At 39.0% G+C, this 21,599-nt stretch overlaps 2 protein-coding genes across 4 annotated transcripts in view; one reads left to right on the top strand and one right to left on the bottom strand.

Moving 5' to 3' along the window:
* Window positions 1–286: 286 nt before the first annotated feature.
* phaf1 (phagosome assembly factor 1) lies at window positions 287–17,175 on the top strand. The gene is made up of 16 exons (XM_008412512.3): window positions 287–1,399; window positions 2,636–2,718; window positions 3,719–3,802; window positions 3,903–3,946; window positions 4,285–4,364; window positions 4,439–4,533; window positions 6,226–6,290; window positions 6,433–6,545; window positions 6,988–7,121; window positions 7,226–7,309; window positions 7,890–7,972; window positions 8,080–8,123; window positions 8,218–8,267; window positions 9,204–9,262; window positions 9,419–9,491; window positions 10,001–17,175. The coding sequence occupies exons 1-16, from the start codon at window positions 1,336–1,338 to the stop codon at window positions 10,094–10,096; spliced, it is 1,251 nt and encodes a 416-aa protein (XP_008410734.1). The 5' UTR covers window positions 287–1,335; the 3' UTR covers window positions 10,097–17,175.
* A 714-nt stretch (window positions 17,176–17,889) lies between these two features.
* Window positions 17,890–21,599, bottom strand: part of b3gnt9 (UDP-GlcNAc:betaGal beta-1,3-N-acetylglucosaminyltransferase 9) — a 13,640-nt gene continuing 9,930 nt past the window's right edge. For all 3 annotated transcript variants that reach the window (XM_008412514.3, XM_017305528.2, XM_008412517.3), the window contains 3 exons: window positions 21,305–21,546; window positions 20,707–20,962; window positions 17,890–19,366 (listed from right to left, as the gene is read on the bottom strand). In XM_008412514.3, the coding sequence (XP_008410736.1) occupies window positions 19,022–19,366; window positions 20,707–20,962; window positions 21,305–21,546 (843 nt within the window). In that variant the 3' untranslated portion in view covers window positions 17,890–19,021. The remainder of the gene's footprint in view (window positions 19,367–20,706; window positions 20,963–21,304; window positions 21,547–21,599) is intronic.

Genomic DNA, 21,599 nt, shown 5'->3' with positions numbered 1-21,599 from the left:
ATTCAATAAATATAGGATTTTATTAAAATATTTAAATGAAATGAGTATCTAACATAGAAATAGGCCCCTTTATATATCAAATTATAATAAATTATTTTACATTTTTTAATAAAATGTATTCCAAGTTATTACACATATAAATATTAGTTTTTATTGATGTATTTATAAGCTATAATTGTGGACATTTCCCCCCCCCCCTACGGGGCTGCGACTATTAATATGTTTGTTTTTCCTGCCTACGCAAAAAAATGCACACTTGACGTGATGACGTGAGCGTGACGTCATCACGCCAGCCTCTGACGTTCTCCGAGCACAGGAAGTAGAGCTATCAGCTGATCCCGCTGGCTGTTGTTGATGTCTGAAGTTGCTGTTGTCGCGGCGTCTCTCTCTCATCGGCCCCCTCGACATTAACGGACTCGGTGACACGCTGAGGAACGGACACGGCAGCGGCCATTTACCGGACAAAGGGACGCGTCACGTCGCGTGGAGGTCTGAACGTGCGTCCCCGGCGGGCAGCGGCGAAGCTAGCTCCTGAGCTGAAGGGAGAAAAACAGCAGCGACAGCACACGGCGTCTCTTTGTTTCAATCCCAAGCAGGATAATAACTTTCTCGCGCTTGACTCAAGTATTTCTGTTTGCATATCCGTTATTTATATTTATAGTTATAATTAATAACCAGGACACCGTCAGGGGCAGCTAATTGGTTGGCTAACGTTAGCTTGCAGTGCAGATTAAAAACATTTTTAGATTATTTTTTTCTCCCTTTCGTAACCGCCCGACATTCACAGATAACGAAACATAACGGCTCTATTGGAAAGGAAATAATCATCAGAGTTGATATGTGTTTATTTCCCACTGTACCATCTGTTGTACGGCTCCAGAACAAGTTGAACTGATCTCTGCTCTGCAGCGCGTCAGGTTGTCTTTATTGATTTTTAGAGTTCATAAACAAACTGTTGGTTGACTGACAGCTTCGTCTTGTGTGTTTTAGGTTTGTTGGCAGGTTGCGTCATTTGTTTATCAGCAAGCTGTCAGTCCGTGCTGGATATTTCTGCTGTTTTTACGTTTTAAACCGTTTTTACATAGTTAGAAAAATCTTAAACACTTTGTAGCTTTGCAGCTGATTTACAACCCAGGACAAATATCATGAGATAAGGAAGGACCGGCTTTGATGCTCATGAATTTGGCAGCTTTACGTGAAAAAAGTGGATAGTTATGATTTAAAATAGGAGGCTGAACGTGCATTGAGAGGTCGCTGTGATCAGGGAGAGCCAGCAGAAACGAGCGGGGTCCCAGAGTCTTGAGGTGAGGTGAGCTGCCCCCACACTACTTGCCAATGCTGGATCTGGAGGTGGTTCCTGAGAGATCACTAGGAAATGAGCAATGGGAATTCGCCTTAGGTGAGTGTCAAACTTTAGAACCAGTTAGGATGAAGTTATGTGACAATGTCACTGTATCCATAAATTAGGAAAGCTTTATTTCCATAGTTTAACTCAAAAGAGAAATTTAAATTGGTCTTATTACCCACAGAGTGATTTATCTTATTTCTGTGAATTTGTGATAATTGCCTGAAAATTTTTAAAGTTGCATTTAGTTGCCTTCCTAAAATAATGGTGATGTCATTTTTGCAACAAAAAAAAATTACATTTGCAGGAAACAAAAATCAACTGTTTATTATAAAAAAGATGATTATTTTTGGCAAAAACTGACTTAGACTGTTATTTTAGGAAGGTGACAACAAGTATAGAAGGTTTTTAATAGAAAAGTGTGATGTGATATAATTTCCTAAAGTTTTCAGCTTCTGATCCTCAAATTTAAAATGTTAAAGCCTTTTGACTTTGACTTCTGGTTGAGCATGCACATTTTTTTGTTAAAATAAACTAAATCATTATCAGCAGACATTGTATTGACCAATATATTGTTCTTATTTTTATTTATGGCCAATTTAAAAAAAAAATCTTTTACATTTGTAGAAAATTTCTGCTTTATTATTGTGATTTTATTTAGGTTAGTTGGCCTCACAGTTATTTGTGACCCCAACTTTAGGAAATGCTGGTGTAGTGGACAATCTTATGTCCAGAATGTGGGTAAGCCAAAATGTTAAAGACAATCTGTATTCGTGGAATGCTGTATGAAAAGTTAAGTGGAAGGAAAAAATTGAGTTAAAAAAAACATGCAGATGTGACGGGGATAACTGGAGCCTTCAGCGTTGTTCCTATTCAGTAGTTTGGTGGCTGTTCACCAGATTTAATAATTTTTTAAATTTTAATTTGGCTCATGTTTTGTAATTTAAAAAAAATCTGGATTTGGAGTTTTAATCTACAAGCTGTAATAACTAACACCTGTCATAAAACTTGACGTATCTGTGTAAGGAGGCTATATAATACACAAGTTTTGCTTTTTGAATTGAATTATTTAAAGAAATGAACTTTTAAGTCAAGTTAATGTACCTGTTTGTACCTGTCTGTCTCTGTACACCTCAGTATAAATTGCTCTTGTCTAGTAAAGTACCTTGAGATTAAATTTACTTTGAAATAACTAATGAATGACCTGAATTAGCAGCAGTGGGATGACTCCACTTTCAGGACTTTGTAACAGTATTCCCCTCTTACGTGTGCATGTCTTTATTTTCACAGGGATGCCATTTTCCCAGGCCATCTCTATCCTCCAGAAACACTGCCGTATAATCAAAAATGTCCAGGTGCTATACAGCGAACAGGTGAGCAGCTGCAGTTCTGCTCATAGGGCCTCTGTTGGTTGTGTAACCTTAAAACATTTAATCAGCTTGCAAAAGAATTTGGAAGCTCTGAACGTCTTGCAGACTTTCTGCACTTTCAAAAGATTCATTTTGAAACTAAATCTTTGGTAAGACTGTAAGCCACACCTACCTTAAAACACATTGTCCAGCTTTCAGTTTACTGATATTAAAAGTGGTTTTAATATTTTTTTATCCAAGTTTACTGACATTCTTTCTAATTCTTTTTGTTTGTGCACACGTTCTCATTCCAATTTTAGTTATCTGACCTATGAATCATTTCAGTTAAGTTGAAGCATCTTGTGTGACTCTATTCCAAAAAATGACACATCCTGTCTTATTGTGCTGGAAAACTGTAAATTGTTAGGCCTAAGAAACTTATAAACTATGCCTTGTTTTACTTTTTTCTGCATTTATTGAACCTTTAGTACAGTGAACATCAGTTTCTACTTTGTGATTCAACTAAATGTGTAAAATCTGCACAGATCAGATTGGTGAACATTGAAATAATCATGTAATAGATAATTAAATGTGTTTCTGTTTAGGGTTTACAGTGAACAAAGAACCCAGATAGTAACTAGTTTATCAAGCATCAGCTAAACAAAATTAGCATAATTCTTGAAGTTAGATTGCTTGTCTGTTTGCAGCTGTTATTTTGTTGGGATCTGTATTTATATTGTTTATCTCTTTCCATTTTGGACTCTCTGTAACTAAAATCAGTGGAAAAAAAAAACATCTTGTGCTTTTAAATGAGTTGGATGAAAGAAGCAACTAACAAAAACAGCTTATTATCAAAAAGTTTTACTTTTGTGAACCCAGTTGATGCACAGGAAGAGACCCTGGGGTTGAAAAAGCAAGAAAAATGTAAAAAAGAAAAGAAAAAAGTGGAGTTTTTTGTTGTTGTTGTTGTTGCTGTTGTTTGTTTTCAAGAAAGTATGACCAGGATTTCCCATTATCCCTCCAGACACCACTCAGCCACGACCTCATACTGAACCTGACTCAGGATGGGATTAAACTGCTGTTTGACGCCACAAATCAGAGACTCAAGGTGAGAATGGCTCATTTAGCACAGATATCAAACTCCCACTCTAACCTTTGTCACTGACCGCCTCGTTATTCCTGGCTGGATTTATGCTTTTACATATTAGGTGATTGAAGTGTACGACCTCAGCAAAGTCAAGTTGAAGTACTGGTGAGTAGAAGGATTTTTACAAACATGATAGATAATGTTGGACTTCTGCTTCATCCTTCGTCCGTATCTAAGCCGTTCTTGTTGGTTGGTAATAAGTCTGAGTTGTAAAATCCAAAAGGCCATTTTCACAGCTCAGTCATCGCTCCCTCTGAGACCCACAGCTGCTCAGTCACGTCACAGGAATTGAATCTGCTTGTGTTAATGCATCTGTTAGATTAGGCCTCTGTTATTGTCTCTTCCTGCTGAACCACTTCCAGTTGCTCTCAGTCGTTCTTTCTCTAACGCAGCTCTTTGCTGTTTGGACCCAACATGCTGCGTTTGTGTGTGCTGTCTTTTAGTGGAGTCCATTTCAACTCTCAGGCCATCGTCCCCACAATAGAGCAAATAGACCAGTCATTTGGAGCGACTCACCCTGGAGGTACTTAATAACAAAGATTTTATCCACAAATAACTTTTAATGTAGTTTAATGAACATTGTCTCCTTTTGTGCAGTTTATAATGCTGCAGAGCAATTGTTCCATCTCAACTTTCGAGGACTTTCCTTCTCCTTTCAACTGGATTCGTGGAATGAAGCTCCAAAATACGAGGTGAGAATGGACCGGTTCTCTTCAGCCTGTTAAAGAGGACTTGAGGACCAGAACCTGGTGACTCAAGGTGCATTCACCAGCCGGGTTTAAACTGCTGTAATCCAACTCTGATGCGCTGCAAACGCAGAATTTTACCAAGTGTTTTTGGTCGAGTAGCGCAGATATCTCAGTAAACTTTTCAGGAAGTTATAGGAGCTTGTTTTAAATAAATAATTCCTTAAATTAAAAAACTTAGTTCCACTGGCAGAATTTTTTCACTTGCAGCAAGTCATTTTTTACAATCTCCCAGTGGAACCAGTGTTTTTTCATCAACTTAAAGAAACTATTTACTTAAAACAGGCTCCTATTTATTGCTACTTGTAAGTTATTTTTGTCTTTTTTTAAGTGAACTGAGATATTTGCACTAGAAACTACATAAAAATACTTGGTAAAATTTTGTTTTTGCAATGTACGGACCAGAAACCTGCGTCTCGGTTCGGTTGAAATGAACTCTGGTGCTGTTTGAATGCATATGTGAACACTAAGCAGACTGGAAACCGCTCCAAAAGCAGGAAGTGGACTACAGTTCAGAGCATTCTGGGTAAATGGTCTTTTACCAAAGACATAAGAGAAATCTGCTCAAATTTGACGCCACTCCATTTTTGTTTACATTTTGTGAAGAAGGAAGTTGTGTTCAGTGTTTTCTTCAGAGGCTTTTGTGTCGTTTCCTTCAGTGGTTTTTGGTGCAGCGCCCCCACAGGCGAGGAGGACGGGAACAGGTTACTGTAAAAGAAAAGAAAAAGAAAAAACGGGTTGACAGTGAGTGCAGTGTGAAAGAGAACAGCAGCAAGTGAAAATGTAACACTGTTGCAATTTTGGACCCCAATGGAACAGAAATCTTCCAAACAGTGAGGTGTGAAAACACCATGAAGGAAAGAATCTTAACTCATATACTCTGAGCTCAACCGCTGTGTTTCAGGCTTTTTTCATACAAGTCAACATTAGTTCAGATGTGGCATCTTATGGCTGAGAATCATGATCCAAACATGTCCCAACTAGAGCTGCAAGTAACGATTATTTTAATATTCAATTGTTCTGACAATTAATCAATAGATCAGATTTAGAAAATTACTGCGTTCTGCAGATTGCAGGATGAGGCTACAGGGCTGCATTTATCTCTGTTTACCCTCTGCTACTGGTTAACTGGGGCTACATTTGACCACTTAAGCCATTTTTATACATTAGAAATACATTAAAAGATGTAAGTAAACAAATTAACAAGAAAATAAACATTTTATTGCATAAAGTGCCACAACGTAGCATTCCTCTAGTTTACTCTTTTTTTTCTTACCTAAATGCAAAATATACATATTTTTTGTACAGTTTCGGCTTAATTATTATGCAGAGTGTTTTGTCCTTTCAGCAAATGACCGTTTTGAAGTCTGTATACTTCAGGTGAAATAAATCCATTCCATCTGTGATCGATTAATCATGATTAATTTGATTTATTGTTTTAGCCTCAGTCCCAACTCAGGATGCATTGATGTCAGTCCCCATTACATCTCTGGTATATTATATAAAAAGGACACTTCATGTCAGAAAAACTCCTGAATGGACAAATAAAATTCATTATTTGCTATGAATTCAATCTTTCATAAACATTTAACATGATGCTCCGGCTTCACTTGCTGTGTTATTTCATCCTTCCTGCAGATTCCACATGGAGCCATGGTCAAGAGGATGCACATCTACACTGGCAACAACCTCCAAGAAACAAAGTACATAATGACCACAGCACTTCCATGTGGCCCAGTGGCCTTCCTGCTAGACGACATTAATGCGTTTATGTCGAATCTAATCAGGAGGAAGTAGGCAGCAGCAGAATAAGTTCAGACTGGAATGTTTCCTGTGTTTCCTCAGAGCTCCTGCGATGCCGTTGGCTTGTTTCATGGGCAACATCTTTGCAGAGTGTGTGGACGTCCTGAGGGATGGGGCGGGTCCTCTGGGGCTCAAGCTCCGCCTCCTCACGGCAGGTAACCCACCTGAAAGAAAATGACTGAGTGTCGTCAGTCTGCTGCTTTTTGAAGCATCCAGGTGCAAAAACTCTCCCAGCCATATTATTTGGAATATTCCATTAGTTACAACTGACCCTATTCATGTATTGATTAGGTGGATTAGCAGACAACAGGAATTCAGTTTTATAGTTTATAAAAGTTTATAGAACTGATTTTATAAGGTATAAAATCAGTTTCTAGTAAAGTTAAATGAACTCTGATTATAAACAGTAACAGAACCTGCTTGATTCATTTCATGTTTCAGTTTTGGGTCGGAGTTCAGTGAATATTCTGATTATTAAATATTCTAATAGACATATTATCTAATGATACTGATGCTGCATTAAACTGAGCATTGAGAAAAGCAGGACTAGAACATTTTTGTAACTTATTTGTGTGACTGTCTCGGTTCCTGCTGCAGGTTCTGGACTCGGTGTGATGGCTGACGCTAAGGTCCGGTACCTGGAACGGAGCATCTTTTTTGGAGACTCCTGTCAGGACGTTCTGGGCGCTTTGGGCTCGCCGCATAAAGTCTTCTACAAATCTGAGGACAAGGTCAGAGCTGTTTGTCCTTAGAGAGTCTCATGAATCTGTTGCATTCACGTTGTTTCAGTAAAATGAAACTTGAAATAAAAATGTTCACCTTTTCCTGTGTTTAGATGAAGATCCACTCTCCGTCTCCTCACAAGCAGGTTCCCTCTAAATGCAACGACTACTTCTTCAACTACTTCACCCTCGGAGTGGTACGTGGGTCCAGCCTTATAAGATGTTGGCTCCAAACATTTAATGGTTTTAATGTTGTAATTCTGGGAACTTGGATGTAAATTCCAGTACTTATTTTATTCTGTAGATTATTTTGACAATTATTCACATAAACAAATTAACACATTCTGCTAATTTTTGTTTTAACTCATTTCATACAATATTAAAAATACAACTATCGTTATTTCAATATTAATCTGTTTTAGCCCTCAGATGAATCACAGGGTATCATTAACGACACATTTTAATGTGCTGCCATCCCAGCTGGTGTCTTTTAGACAGCATGAGCCTGCGTTGCCCCTCTCTGTCATTTTCAGAGTTAAACAGATGTTTATCCAGTGACCTTTGCGGGTCACTGCCTGAATTCCCCGGAGCGGTTTGGGCAGCCTGCCCTGGGAAAGTAAACAAGCTGAACTCATCTGGCTGCTGCAGAGATGAGCTAAAAACAGCAGCACAGCACGGCCCTGTGTGTGTGAGGATGGAGGGCTGCGTTTGTCTCCGTTTACCCTCTGCTACAGGTTAACTGGCTGCAGCTGATCGATGGGTTGTGTTGTGTTTCAGGACATCCTGTTTGACTCCACGACCCACCTGGTTAAGAAGTTCGTCCTCCATACGAACTTCCCTGGGCATTACAACTTTAATATGTAAATATTTCCTGCTGTCAGATCCACCTTTTGTTACCTCCTCTTCTGTGTCATATTAATCCTTCTGTTGCTGAGTTTGATGTGATTGATTCTTTCTGCTGTCCCAGATACCATCGATGTGACTTTAAGATCCCGCTGGTCATCAAAAAAGGTGAGCTGCCCCTTGATTGGTCGGAGTTTTAACTTCTGTATTTGTGCTTTAGTGGGATCTTTCTTCAACCTGTTGTTGTTTTCTGACTCCTCAGAAGGAGCCGACTCTCAGACGGAGGATTGCATCTTAACCACCTACAGCAAGGTCAGTTATGAGAAGAAAAATTAAACAGATTCTATCAAAATTTGGATATTTTGATTTTAGACTTTGTATCCTGTTTTTGTTTTTTTTTTAAACTGCAATATTGCAGTACCGTATTTTCCGCACTATAAGGCGCACCTAAAAACCTTCAATTTCCTCAAAAGCCGACAGTGCGCCTTTATAACCCGGTGCTCCTTGTATATGGACCAATATTGAGCCACAACAGGTCTAGCAACTACGGCAAGCAGCCGCCGACTTCATTTTCCCCGTAGAAGAAGAAGCACACGGTGCATGCTGGGATAGTTGTCAGAACGCTGGTTTGTTAATAAAGTTTGGGAGGAGGGTTGAGAGACAGAGTCTGCGGCAGCAGCGTGTCGGTTGGTCTGTGTTACCCAGAAAGCAGTTGGGCACAATATTGCAACACCAACACCGTGAGGGAAACAATGACTGGGGCAGAATACTATATAAAGAACTCGGGGACGACTTCTTTACAAATGTGGATGTGTAATAATAGAGTACGGCAACCCAAACTGAAGAATCTATTCTATGCGCCTTATAATTCTGTGCGCCTTATAGTGCGGAAAATACGATAATTTATCATCCAACAAAATGTGTTATAGTGACAGGCAGAACCGTGACTTGATTTTCTGCTGCAAGCGAGGAAAAGTCTAGTAGCTTTATGTCTTAATCAAACATCTGCTATGAGTTCATTTTTATCACCGTTATCTTTTAATAACCCTTCAAAGCTAAAGTGATTAGTTTTGTGCAGAGTAATGTTGTTTTCCAAGCATCCTGACTCTGAAATGATTGTCTGCTGTGTCCATTAAATACCTTTTAAATCTGGTATAATGACAGCTTGCTGAATTTTTTTCTGTTTAATATCAGCAGCTGTTTTCATGTGTTTATTTCTAAAAATCTGTCTTTGTGTTTCTGCGTCAGTGGGATCAGATTCAGGAGCTTCTGGGTCATCCGATGGAAAAACCCGTCGTCCTTCACAGGTAAACGCTCCGCCCGTCACGACTTCACAGAACAGAGTCGGTATGGATGACATGAAGGCTTTAAACGGATCGGATGTCAAGTGACGGTGCTTCTCCGGTATTATTCTGTGATATTTTACACAAGAGGAAATTCTCGTCTTTATTTATTCCTGACAGGTCTTCATCAGCCAACAACACAAACCCGTTTGGTTCCACTTTCTGCTTCGGACTACAGAGGATGATTTTTGAGGTCAGAACTTTCACAACAAACATTTTTGATACATACAGAGTTTTTTCAACAGCTGAAGTTAACATAGTTTCTTGATTATGCTGTAAAATGGCCCTACGTGCCTGGAAAACACATAAAACTGTCATAATTCTGATTCTGTCTGTCAGAATCCAAACATAAAACCAAACATTCAGATTGTTAATATATGAAAATAATGATATAATTGTAAACCTGCCGTTTATCCACACTCAGACCCAATTTGCCAGATGGGGCCTAAAGCAATTTAATCAATTCTGGTTCTGAAACAAATCCTGAGTTTAAAGTCAGAGTTTTGTCTATTTGGTTTATTTTTTAGTGGCCCTAATTCTCATCTGTGCCTTCTAGATGTCTTCCAGACTTGTGTCGGTTTTGTTTCCAGTCAGTCCATCCCAGTGGTGATCAGGTTTTAGGGAGGAACAAAAAGCCCCAAATGGACCTGCTGGTTCTGAAACTGCATCCCGTCTCTAACACGACCCTGTTTCCTTCTGCAGGTGATGCAGAACAACCACATAGCATCAGTCACCCTCTATGGAGCTCCCAGGACCACCAGTCAAGCCCGACCCGAGTCCAGCGCTAGTTCCCACTGAACCAGAACCACGCCCCATTCTGGCCGACCCAAACAACAGTTCTTTTGCTGACTGAATTGGAACCGAAACCAGTTTGTTGTTTTTACCTGAGCAGGCCTGACAGAATCACTACAACCTGGCTCAGGTGCTTCAGCGTGAACGAGTCGACGGCGAAACCAGACCTGCTGCCTCCTGTTTGGTACCAGCACCCGGCGTTCTGTTGGTACCAAACACGCCCCGTCCTGCTGCGGGAGCGGCTCGCGTGCTTCGAGAAGAAAGCTGTAAAATGTGCATCCTGTGAACCTCAGAGACCGTTCTGCTGCCTGTACAGTCAGAGACGCTTCATGCCATCGTGAGGTGACGCATTCGGGTTCATCAACGCTGCAGGAAAACATAAAACTGATAAAACTTCATCAGCCAACCACACTGCCATCCCGGTCAGTCCTGCTCGTCTTCCTGCTTCAAGACCGCGCCGAACTGGGCCCAGCCAAACCCGTCCAGTCCTGCACCGTGAGCCCAGACACACTTCAAGCTAAGCGTCCATTTCTGTTTTAAGTCACAAGACCCAGCCTGACCCGATCCAAACATCTCCATCTTCCCTCACCAAACACTTCCTTAACCCAGCTGAGTCCGTTTCCCGTCACCAATCAGAGCGATCATCTCATTTCTACAGACTTCCCATCATTTCAACCCCGACACGTTTCTGATGAGCGGCGGCCGGTTCAGACGGTGGAAGCTCAGCCTGCATGACTCTGAACGAAAAGCGATCTCCAAAAAGCACAAGAGGAAGCGCTCTCGCTTCGTTCGGTTGATTAAAGCTGCAGCATGTCACTTTTATTTTAAAAAAATAATCATTTTTACATATTTGTTAAAATTATGATTAGGTTGTGACAGTACAATACAAGACAGATAATCTGTGAAAAACTTGACAGCTCCATCAGAAACAACCAATCAGAGCCAGGAGGAGGGTCTTAGCGCTGTCAATCACCCTCACATCCTCCGCTTGTTCTCTGCTAGCCTGCCACAAATGCTCAAGCTAGTTAGCATAGCCACAGATAATGGAAGATAAATGGATTTCCTTGAATGGTAAGTTGTTAAAGCGTGTACACAATGTTGATTAACAGCGCTAAGACCCTCCTCCTGACTCTGATTGGTTGTATTTTTAGATGACAATAGTAGCGTTGGGAGGAGATTGATCTTTCCACAGATTATCTGTCTCATATTAAACTGCCTCAACATGGTGACAGTTTTAATTATTATGTTAAAAAAAAACAACATATTTTTGTGAAAGTTAAATTCTGCAGCTTTAACAACCTTCCTGCATGTTCTGCCTGGGCGTCCAAAACCCATTTCTCCCTCACCATGACAACCATTTCCATTGTGTAATAATAATAATAATTTATTGTGATTCCTTTTTTTGTTTTTAACATTTGCACTAATAGACACATTTTTACTTGATCGTGCCCCATCCGTTGAGATGGATATGTATTGAAGAGTAGGAGGGATGTGTGTGTGGGTGTGTGTGTTGGTGCAGATGAGCGGCGGCGCCTCCGCCGTCCCGTTCTGTACGACAACGTTTCGTCTTTCTTCAGTGCTTTCTTCCGTTCTGCTTCTGATCCGTCTGCGGTTCTCTCTCCGTTTAGTTGCCAAATGCTAAAGCCAAAGACCTTTTAGGAAGTCTTCATTTGATCGGTGTGTTTTCTTGTCTTGCAGAGTCTCAAATATTCCTAACTCCACCTTAATTTGAAGACGTGGTACAGCTTTTAATCCGTGTTTCAGTAATAATCCAGCCGACTCAGCTCATCCGTTCTGGATAAGACGCATCGTGTTTACCGTCAGCTCGTACCGTGGTCGACGTCCTCAGTGAACCGTGACGTAGAGAACAGCCGTCATTTCTGTGGTTGTAAACCCGACTTTGTTTTGGAAATGGTGAACAGCATCAGTCATTGCTTTCTCCCAGCGTGTAAATTTACCTTGTTTTTAATTACAAACTAATTAATAAACTGTGCATTAATTTTAATAGACAAATTCTCTCATTGTTCCTTTGATGCAAATGTTTTTTTCTTTTCCCGCTTTTATAAAATACTCGGTTTAAGTCCTGTGCCTTTAAAAGAAGAATCCACAGCTCTTGGACTTTTCCACATTTTGTCAAACTACAACCACAAACTTTACTGTTCCTCTACACAATCTGATATTCTTTGCTTCAACGACATCTGTGAATACGATTTTTAAAATCTTGCCACAGATGTATTAGATTTAGACCTGAACTTTGACTGGACCATTCCAACACATAAATATGCTTTGATCTAAAACAGCTGCGTTTCCATTACAAATATCCGCTAATGGAAAATGTTTTTATGTTGTTTCCATTAAATAAGAAACGCAATTAAAATCACATGTGATTATGTTTGTAAAGGCTACAAATAATTTAAAAACCATGAAATGCCATCATCCCCCAACCACTTCCTGTCGTCCTCTTTGTCGTTTCCGCCTGTAGTAACATTGATTGATCACATGACTCCTGTGCCGTTTTTATGAAATACACTAATTTCAATATGGCCGAAAAACCACCTCATCGTATCACAAAGACTTTGTAATTGACGCGTTTCCATTAAGCGAATTTATTTTCGTAATTCTAATCAATATATCCGTCACACCTGAATCAAATGGCTAAATTAGCTTCACAGCATCCAATCAAATTTTACAAAGTCCCACAAATTAGCTGATCATTTGATTCAGGTGCGTTGAAGCAGAGTTAAATCTGAAACTAGATTATATATTTTTTAGTTAGTGTTCAGTCAACTCCTTACTAAATGTTTTATTGCTCTTGATTTATTTAAGGATCTCACTGTAAAGGTAGAATATTTAAAATGCATTTTATTTGGAAAAATTTTGATAATCATGCATCTTTTTTTCCCCCCCATTTATTTTATTACATCATATTCAACCAAGTAAAATGATAGAAGTTTGTTTTTGTACCGAGACAAAATGTGGAACAGATCAGGTGGTTGTTGTCAGGCGCTGAGCCGTTACACAACAAAATGTTTTCTGGAATAGTTTTTATTTGTCACTTTTCCTTTGAAGGATCCCAAACTAGTTTGTTTATTTTGGGGGTTTTTTTTTTTCACGCTTCTATAATCTGAGAGCCACTAAATGCATGTTTTTCTTTTCAGGCAGCAGTGAATTTCCAAATAGGCTGTTTAAAGTAGCAAGAACATTTTTCAGCGCAGAGAAACTCATTTTAGTGTTTAGATTTCTAACCAATAAAGGCTTTTTAGTGTTTCTCAAAAGAAAAGCTGCTGTGGAGTCCATGCGAAGCTGTATAAACGCTGTAAAAAGCTCTTCATGGCATCCTCTTTGTTACGACTTGGTTTCTTCTCTTCTATGTTGTGAAGAAAGTTGATCAGAAAACAGTTTCTGCTCTCGGCTGATCCAGCCGGTCGGTCAGCGTTGGCATTTCTGGTGGACGATGGAGGGCTGATGTCTCTGTGAAGCACATGAACTCTTCATTTACACATCATTCTCTGCTGGACAAAGTTTGATATCTGTCTGATTTCGCTGCGCGGCGCAGCCCCCATCTGGATGACGGGGTGAGCCTGGAGGTTCAGGTTCTCACGTTCTTCAGCTTTGACGAACCTTTTGGGTTTTGAAGACCCACTTCCAACATATCGCTTTGGGGTTCTGTTATGTTTCCCAGTATTTAAAGTTGATCTGATCTCCACTTTGGTATGTTTCCTGGTGGAAACTGTCATACATGTCAAATATTTTCCCAAAACTCACTTTGGTGGAAGAAAATGTATTTTAAAAACAAGTCTAAGAAAAAAAATGAAACATTGTGCCTCATCTCCCTCTGAGCCTGTTTTTATCTTTTTATTTTCCTCTGTAAAAATTATTTTTTGCGTGAGAATGCATTTTAATTACATTGGTGTGTGTGTGTGTGTGTGTGTGTGTGTGTGTGTGTGTGTGTGTGTGTGTGTGTGTGTGTGTGTGTGTGTGTGTGTGTGTGTGTGTCATTGAGTATTAGCATCAACCTGTTGCATGGGCTGATGGTTGTTCGTTATTTTTCTCATTTCTGCAAAGAATCCCAGGTTGGGCTTTTCAGTATTTTTATGCTTTTATTTCAGATATGCATTTATTTGTTTGTCTTGCTTTTATGACACCTACGATATTATTGTCACCTTAGTTTATAAAAAATGCTGAAAATCAGCCTCCATGTGTAAAGATCTAGTTGTGATCTTCCTCTGTCGCTACGCGAAATTTAATAAATTATAAATCTAAAACATTTTTTTAAATACAGGGACCCATTACTTATTTGGTTATTTATAAAAATTAAATATTCGCAGAGGTAATTGTAAACAAAATAAACCAAGTGTCAGGACACCCGTTAATATCTAGCCTTTACCCTCTGAAATGCATTCAGTGATGCTGCTGCAGTGAAACATCTGCAGACCATCACACTTCACCTCCACACTGCAAAAACACAAAATATCACTACCTAATTTTAGTCTAGTTTCTAACGCTAATATCTTTAGCACAGTAGAATTAAGACAAAGTAACCCTAAAGAGATAAGAGTTTGTTTTAAGTAAATAATTTCTTGATATTGATGAAAAAGTTCTAGTTTCACTGGCAGATTATTTCATTTATAACATGGAAAAAGTGCCTTGTTATAAGTGACATAATTTGCCGGTGGAGCTACTAGTTTTTCATTAATATTAATACATTATTGACATAAAACAAACTGCCATATATTGCAGAAAAAAAAACTTGTTCATTAGTTTTCTTATCTCAACTGTTTTAGGATATTTGCACAGAAAACTAAATCAAAACTAATTGGTAAGATTTTATATTTTTGCTCTAATTTGTTCTTTATCAGGAACTTCATTTTTATTACATTTCTAAAGAGTCCCTTCCTGTTTTTATTTAGTTGCATTAAATGATACTATCCATATTTCCAAATATGTTCAACACAGACTATAATAGGGTGTCGTAGTTTTTATATATGGCGTCCATGTTTTTTCTGTTTTTTGGGGGGAAATCTTTCCAAGTGCAACATTCAGATTGAGAAAAGGAATTTATGAGCCCAGTTTTTGTTTGCTTGGTGCTGGAGATGTTCGTTTCTGCAGGATAGTGTTTGTGGGAGCAATTTTTGTGTTGTATGTAATACCCTAGTTTAGCCACTAGGTGTAACATTTGTGCTTGGGATTGTTTTGCGTATAAAAGGTAGAACCTGTTCGTCAGCTAGCAGGTGTTCAGTCCAAACATCAAAGCTTTTTGACTGAACTTGAACAGACTAAAAAACTCCTGGTGCTCAATGAGAGAGTTTAACTTTCATCCTATTTATTTTATGTTGATTTGGGGCAACAGAAAATAAATACGATGGCGAATTAGTGAAAAGAAGGGTAAAGTTACACCATAAACTCAGAAAGTTTTAGATTAATTCCAGAAATTTTCCATAAAAAGGCAAAGACATTTCTGAGCTCCAAAGTTGACAATATGCAGGGGTAAAACTCAGAAATTTTTAGATTCATTTCCACAATTTTTTGGGAAAAAAGCAAAGAATATGTACAAAAGCTGAGAATTTTCTAGAAAAAATCTTGGAAATTTCTGAGTTTCCGCATATTTTCGACTTCTGGAGCTTAGAAATGTCTTTGCCTTTTTATGGAAAATTTCTGGAATTAATCAAAAACTTTCTGAGTTTACAGTGTAACTTTACCCTGTCAACATTGGCCCTAATTCGCCATCGTATTTATTTTCTGTTACCCCAAATCAACTTAAAAGTCAAACATGTAAAAAAAAAAAAAAAAGATTTTTAGAGTTTAGACATTCAGAAATGTTTTGAATTTTTTTTTTTGGACAGAAATTTATTTGAATTTAATTTGTTTCTTCTATCTACAATGTACCTAAACATAAAATGACTGCCACTTAAGACAAAATTTAAAAAATAGTTACTCTGGCAGCACAGACACTAAAGCTTTTATTTCTTCAAACAAATGTGCCACCAGGATAATTTATTAAAGCAAACTCTGCTGTGGCTGAATTATACATCAAGAGGCCAAATGTCTCGTTTCTCTTCCCATAATTATTCAGTGTTTTAAATGAGGGTTTAGCTGCATTGTGCTGTCAAAATGTTACTCAGTTGAAGAAACATAGTTAAGAACTCTGATATCCAATCTGTCCTTCATTTTGTTCAGCCAGAGAAAAAAAATCAGTTCTGTAAATTATTGCTCATAAAAGGATTAAATTACTTATAGGTGACGCATAAAAGTAAAAGACCTTTTCATTCATTTGACAAATTGTCTTGAACAGTTTTCTCAGATTCCAGCCAACATGTCTGGCTGCAACCATTTATGGTCGTTTATTTCCTGTTTTATTTTACATCAGTAAAAATGTTTCATACCGTCGTTCTTTCATCCAGTCCCCTCAGTAATGGTCCCTCTACACACAATAACAGGTTCTGCCTTCTATACAGCAAAAAAATCCAGATTATGACACTTTGTAGCTCAGATTCATCCACAAAATGCAGAAATTTCCCCTCCAGCATTAAATTAGATTGATGGATAGTTTAATCTCACCCAAACTCAGGTGGATTTGTCATCTTTAAAATGGAAACAAAAAACACAAATGAAGACCCTAAGCTGTGTGTGATTCTGTTTTTTTTTTAACATATATATATAAATTGAACAGTTTTTTTTATTTGTAACGTTGATGTTAAGATTTTCTGTTATCAGTTCGACTCTAATGTTGCTCTCATGATATTTTTCTGGATGACTTTTATATTTTAAATCCCATTTTTGGAAGCAGGGCAGGTAATTAAGACTGAGGTGAAATTCCCTGGAATGTGGCTTTTTTGATATGCATATTTTGAATAACTTTGTATATGAAATGATAAGCAGATTCGTCCAGCATGTCCCATGAATAAACGGCAATAAAACCATGTAGTGCAAAGAGACGCATGAGACTGAAGGTTTTGCTGCAGCAGAAGTCCTTTGATGGTTGTTGAAATTTTCAACAAAGCTACTCGCTGTTTGTTGACGAGAGTTTATTTTCTGTGTTGCACAACCAGAATATGAAAACAGAAAAATAAAATGTGGATGTGAAATGGAAAGTTTTTCTGCTTTTGTTCAGACAACTGGTCAGAAGTTTCCATCAGAAGAAAAATGGGAGAAAAAATAGGAGTAAATTAATCGCCACAAAACTCGATTAATTTGAGATTAATCTCAAAACGGTATAAAAACTTTCAAATTATAATTTTTTTTCCATCCATCCATCCATTTTCTTACACCCTTGTTCCTTAGTGGGGTCTGGAAGGGTGCTGGTGCCTCTCCAGCTAGCGTACCGGGCAAGAGGCGGGGTCACCCTGGACAGGTCACCAGTCTGTCGCAGGGCAACACAGAGACACACAACCATGCACACACACACTCACACCTAGGGACAATTTGGAGAGGCCAATCAACCTGACAGTCATGTTTTTGGACGGTGGGAGGAAACCGGAGTACCTGGAGAAAACCCACGCATGCACAGAGAGAACATGCAAACTCCATGCAGAAAGACCGGGGCCGGGAATCGAACCCTGAACCTTCTTGCTGCAAGGCAACAGCTCTATAAATTTTTTTTGTTTTTTCTAAACTAAAAAATTTGTGATTTTTCTGGCAAACATTTTATCTGTTTTTGTTTTAAAATGTAGAATGGTCCTAATACGCCGTCATATCTGTTATCTGATAACTGTCCAGGATGCCTTTCTGTGAGTTGGACACTTTAGCATGAAATATTTTGCAACATTCGTGTTGAAATTCAGAGATACAGACGTTGCATAATCGCTTCTAGTACTTTATCAGTGCAGCAGCTTCTTCAATGTGGAATCAGACCCGTCATGAGTAAAACACATAAGGACTCAACGCTTCACAACATGTGCTCAGATTTTACATGTAAAATGCATTTTTAGATTCACAAATATAAGACAGTAGCCGTGTTTCTATTACAAATGTACGTAAAACTTCAATATTCCACTAATATAAAAGAGAAAAACACAATTTCGCATCGTCGTCCTCCAGTATGTCCTGTCGTCCTCTTCGTCTTTCCTACCAATCGTAACATCCGGTTCTTGATCATGTGACTAATGAGATGCAAAAAAAGTTTCCATTTCAGTTTTTCAATACAGCTTGAGATTTTTGTTTTTGTGAAAAACAAAAAGTTTTCTTTCTAATTTGGCGTGTTTCCATTAACCAAATTAACTTTTGTCATTTCATTTTGCGCAATTTGACGTTTAGAAAGTAAAAGTGCTAAATGGAAACACGGCAATTATAGAAAAAAAAACAAACACTTGTTTTGCTAAAAGGTTTTGACGTTAGGATGAGGTGGTTCCTTTGGCCGATCGAAATTGGTTTATTTCACAAAACTGAAATGGAAATATGACCAACAACCAGATGTTAGTACTGGCGCAAACCCCGAAGAAGATGATGACAGGAAGTAGTTTGAGGATGATGGTATGGCATGTTTTTTAATGACTTATTGTGTGAACAAACTTATTCATATGTGATTTTTTTTATTGTGTTTTTTATTTAATAGAAACACACTAATTGTGAAATTAAGTTTTTTTTATATCAGAATAGGGAAAGTTTTGGCCCATTTGTAATGGAAACAGTGTGACAGCAGCTTTACAAATTCAGTGGTACAAAAAAAAAACCTTCACTTTTCATAAACTTATCTGCATATCCAAGACTTTCCCTCTGGTAGTGGATAAATAAGTTGGGGACAGATCGGCCCCAAAGGTCACAGTCACAATACATTCCTGGAGTTTCACTGCAGAGTCAGCTGGGACAGATTTCCCCCTTTGCATTTTCATTTCCTGGCAGGTAAACCGTCAGCTTGGTTGGATAAAATCGTTTCCTACTGTCCTCAAATGCTGCACGAAACCAGCAGCTCCAGCTCTGCCCGCCTGGCAGGAACTAATGCGTGAGAAACACCGGCTTCTCGCCGTAATCCGCCTCATCTGCTGCCAACTCTCCAACCCTCCCTCTCCATTTAAAGGGTCCAGACGTCTGGCCGGTTCTGTAGTGGCAGCTCAGCTTGGGGTCGTGAAGCAGGCTCCACATGAGCCAGATCTGCGGGACGCTGAGGCTGTGAACAACCATGAGCTCCCGGTAAAAGCAGGGGTCGAACGTCTGGAGGTGTGGCGCCGCAGACGGTCGGGGAATCCCGAAGGTGCGAAACCCCTGATGGCGTAAAGGTTTGACGCCGATCAGCTGGAGGCACATTCCGAGAAAGACGTCATCAATGGGGAACAGCTCCACCTGGGAGAAGTTTCACAAATCAGTCACAAACTAATAAAACGGAGAATTAGAGGTAAAAGATGGAGAAATCTGCTTTAACAGGCAGTAATTTCTTACACCATAACAAAAGCTGTTCAAGATATTAACAGAAATAGAGTAAAAGAGCGAGAGCTGCAACTAGTGATTATTTTAGTAATAAATTATTTATTTGCATTTTTTAGTATAATTCTAATATTTCATAAAAAATATAGTGCTTAGAAAGAATCTGGAAAATGTGCTTTCTAATCCGATTAATTGTCAGAATAATTTAATTCCATTTTTACATAAGATTTATTTTTTTTTCCTAAAATGCAATAATAGCATTTCTTTAGTGATGCTTAACCATTTGCAGCAAAGGATGAATCTGCAGCTAAAAAAAATACTTCAAAATCAACATGTAAAAAGCTCAACTTATCATGAACCAATTAAATTAAACAATTAAATTAATTGGTTAATGACTTAAACATTTAATAACTGGATGATAAAATGTGCTTAATGGGAAATTTTCCTAACAGAATTTGAACTGGGTGAAGTTACAACGATGTCAATTCAGGACTTCTGAGGCGAACATATTTATAGGCAAAGAAGATTTTTTTAAAAATCTTATATACATATTGCATAACAATGTGTTTATATTTTTTGTACAGTTTTGGCTCAATTACTGCTCAGAGTATTGCTTCCACCAACTCCAATTAATGATTAATCGATCAATAAATTAGTTAACAACTATTTCAATAATCGATTAATCAAAACTTATTGTTTCAGCCATAAAGAGAACCAATGCACACAAGTTTGATTTAAACATAACTGAGTTGCCTAGCAACCCCAGCAAAGTTCTGCCCTGTTACCTAGCAACCCAAGTACAGCTGGAGCTCTTTTGCTCAGCTGGTTTTACTGCTGTATGTGCTGTACAATGGCTGCTGGAAAAGACAAGTGTTTTGTTGTTGGCTTACCAGCCAGAAACCACTTGCTGTATTCTTTTTGGCTGTGCAGGAGGCTCCACTAATGCTTTTCAAAGATGTACGATTGTATAATTGCGCCTTTGCTTGCAGCAATTTTCACATCCGAGTGTAAACATTGACTTGGGGGTGGGGGGATTTAAAGTGACAGAGACCCTAAAACAGCTCAAAATAGGCAGAACTTATCAGACGAAAATCTCATCATCTAAGGAGGATTTAGTGCAAAAAAAAAACAACAAAAAAAAGGTAATGAACATGCTTTGTGTTGCCCACCTGTTCAAGGAAGCATAAGAAGGTAGCCTGTTTCTAAAACCCGTTTACCTCGGTAAGTGGCCCAGGCCGGAGTTTTAATCTTCATCTTACCTGCTGACAGGCGGAGCTCAGCCTTCGAGCCGTGTGTCCCGACATCACAAACCCTCCTCCTCCAGCGTAACTGGGGTACAGACCGACTCCGTACACAAACTCCGGAACGTAGTACTTGGAAGTGCGACGGCGGATTGGTTTGGCGTTCACGATTATGTCCCCCACGAACAAATCCTTCTCCGGCTCTCGGTCTAGGAGCATCTCCAGGATGTTTTCCACGTTCACGTAGACGTCAGCGTCGCCTTTGAAGATGAACCTGAGGGAGAGCAGAAGGATGTTACTGCCTGCATCACCACCACAAATTATGTTTCCATTAACGAGGAAATGCAATTAAATTCACACTTGAATAAGTTTGTTCTTGTGATAAATCATAAAAAAATGCATCCTGGCACATCGTGTTACCACAAAGAAAAGACGACAACAAGCAGTTGGAGGATGATGGATTTTGGAGTTTTTTGAAATTGGAGTGTTTCCATTAAGCAAATTTATCTTCAAAATGTCAGATTGAATAATTACACGGTTAATGGAATCGCAGCTCATTACAGCTTCAGATGAGGCTAAAATAATCATCATTTAAGCCGTTTTCATTCACACTAACTTCACATGAGGACAGCTGCTGTTGACCCATTCCAGAAAATGTGTTTCCTTCAGAGTCAGGTTAAAGAAGGTGTCTTCAAAGTCCCAGAGCAGGACGTCCTGGAAGGCCTGGCTCTCGTAGGCCAGCAGCCGATCCCACAGCGGCAGGGAGGAGCCATTCCTGGGAATCCCCAGCAGGAACACGGTGCGAATGGACCGGCCAGGGTGGAGCGTCCCCTCCCTCCCCCAGGTCCGACGCACAACCTGGGGCCACAGTGAGGAGAAAATTAATAGCTGCAAATTAAATCTGACTAATA

The sequence above is a fragment of the Poecilia reticulata genome, chromosome 6, assembly GCF_904066995.2.
Source record: "Poecilia reticulata chromosome 6, P_reticulata-male-v2, whole genome shotgun sequence".
Classification (NCBI taxonomy): Eukaryota; Metazoa; Chordata; class Actinopteri; order Cyprinodontiformes; family Poeciliidae; genus Poecilia; species Poecilia reticulata.
The sequence above is the reverse complement of the archived record's forward strand: the minus strand, read 5'-3'. Positions and strand labels throughout refer to the sequence as shown.

What these genes read in the sequence shown, in the direction of transcription:
- phaf1 (XM_008412512.3), top strand. Translation starts at nt 1,336, where the DNA reads ATGCTGGATCTGGAGGTGGTTCCTGAGAGATCACTAGGAAATGAGCAA. An exon ending in GCTCCGCCTCCTCACGGCAG is followed by an intron (nt 6,546 to 6,987) that starts GTAACCCACCTG and finishes TTCCTGCTGCAG; the next exon opens with GTTCTGGACTCGGTGTGATG. An exon ending in GGGCATTACAACTTTAATAT is followed by an intron (nt 7,973 to 8,079) that starts GTAAATATTTCC and finishes CTGCTGTCCCAG; the next exon opens with ATACCATCGATGTGACTTTA.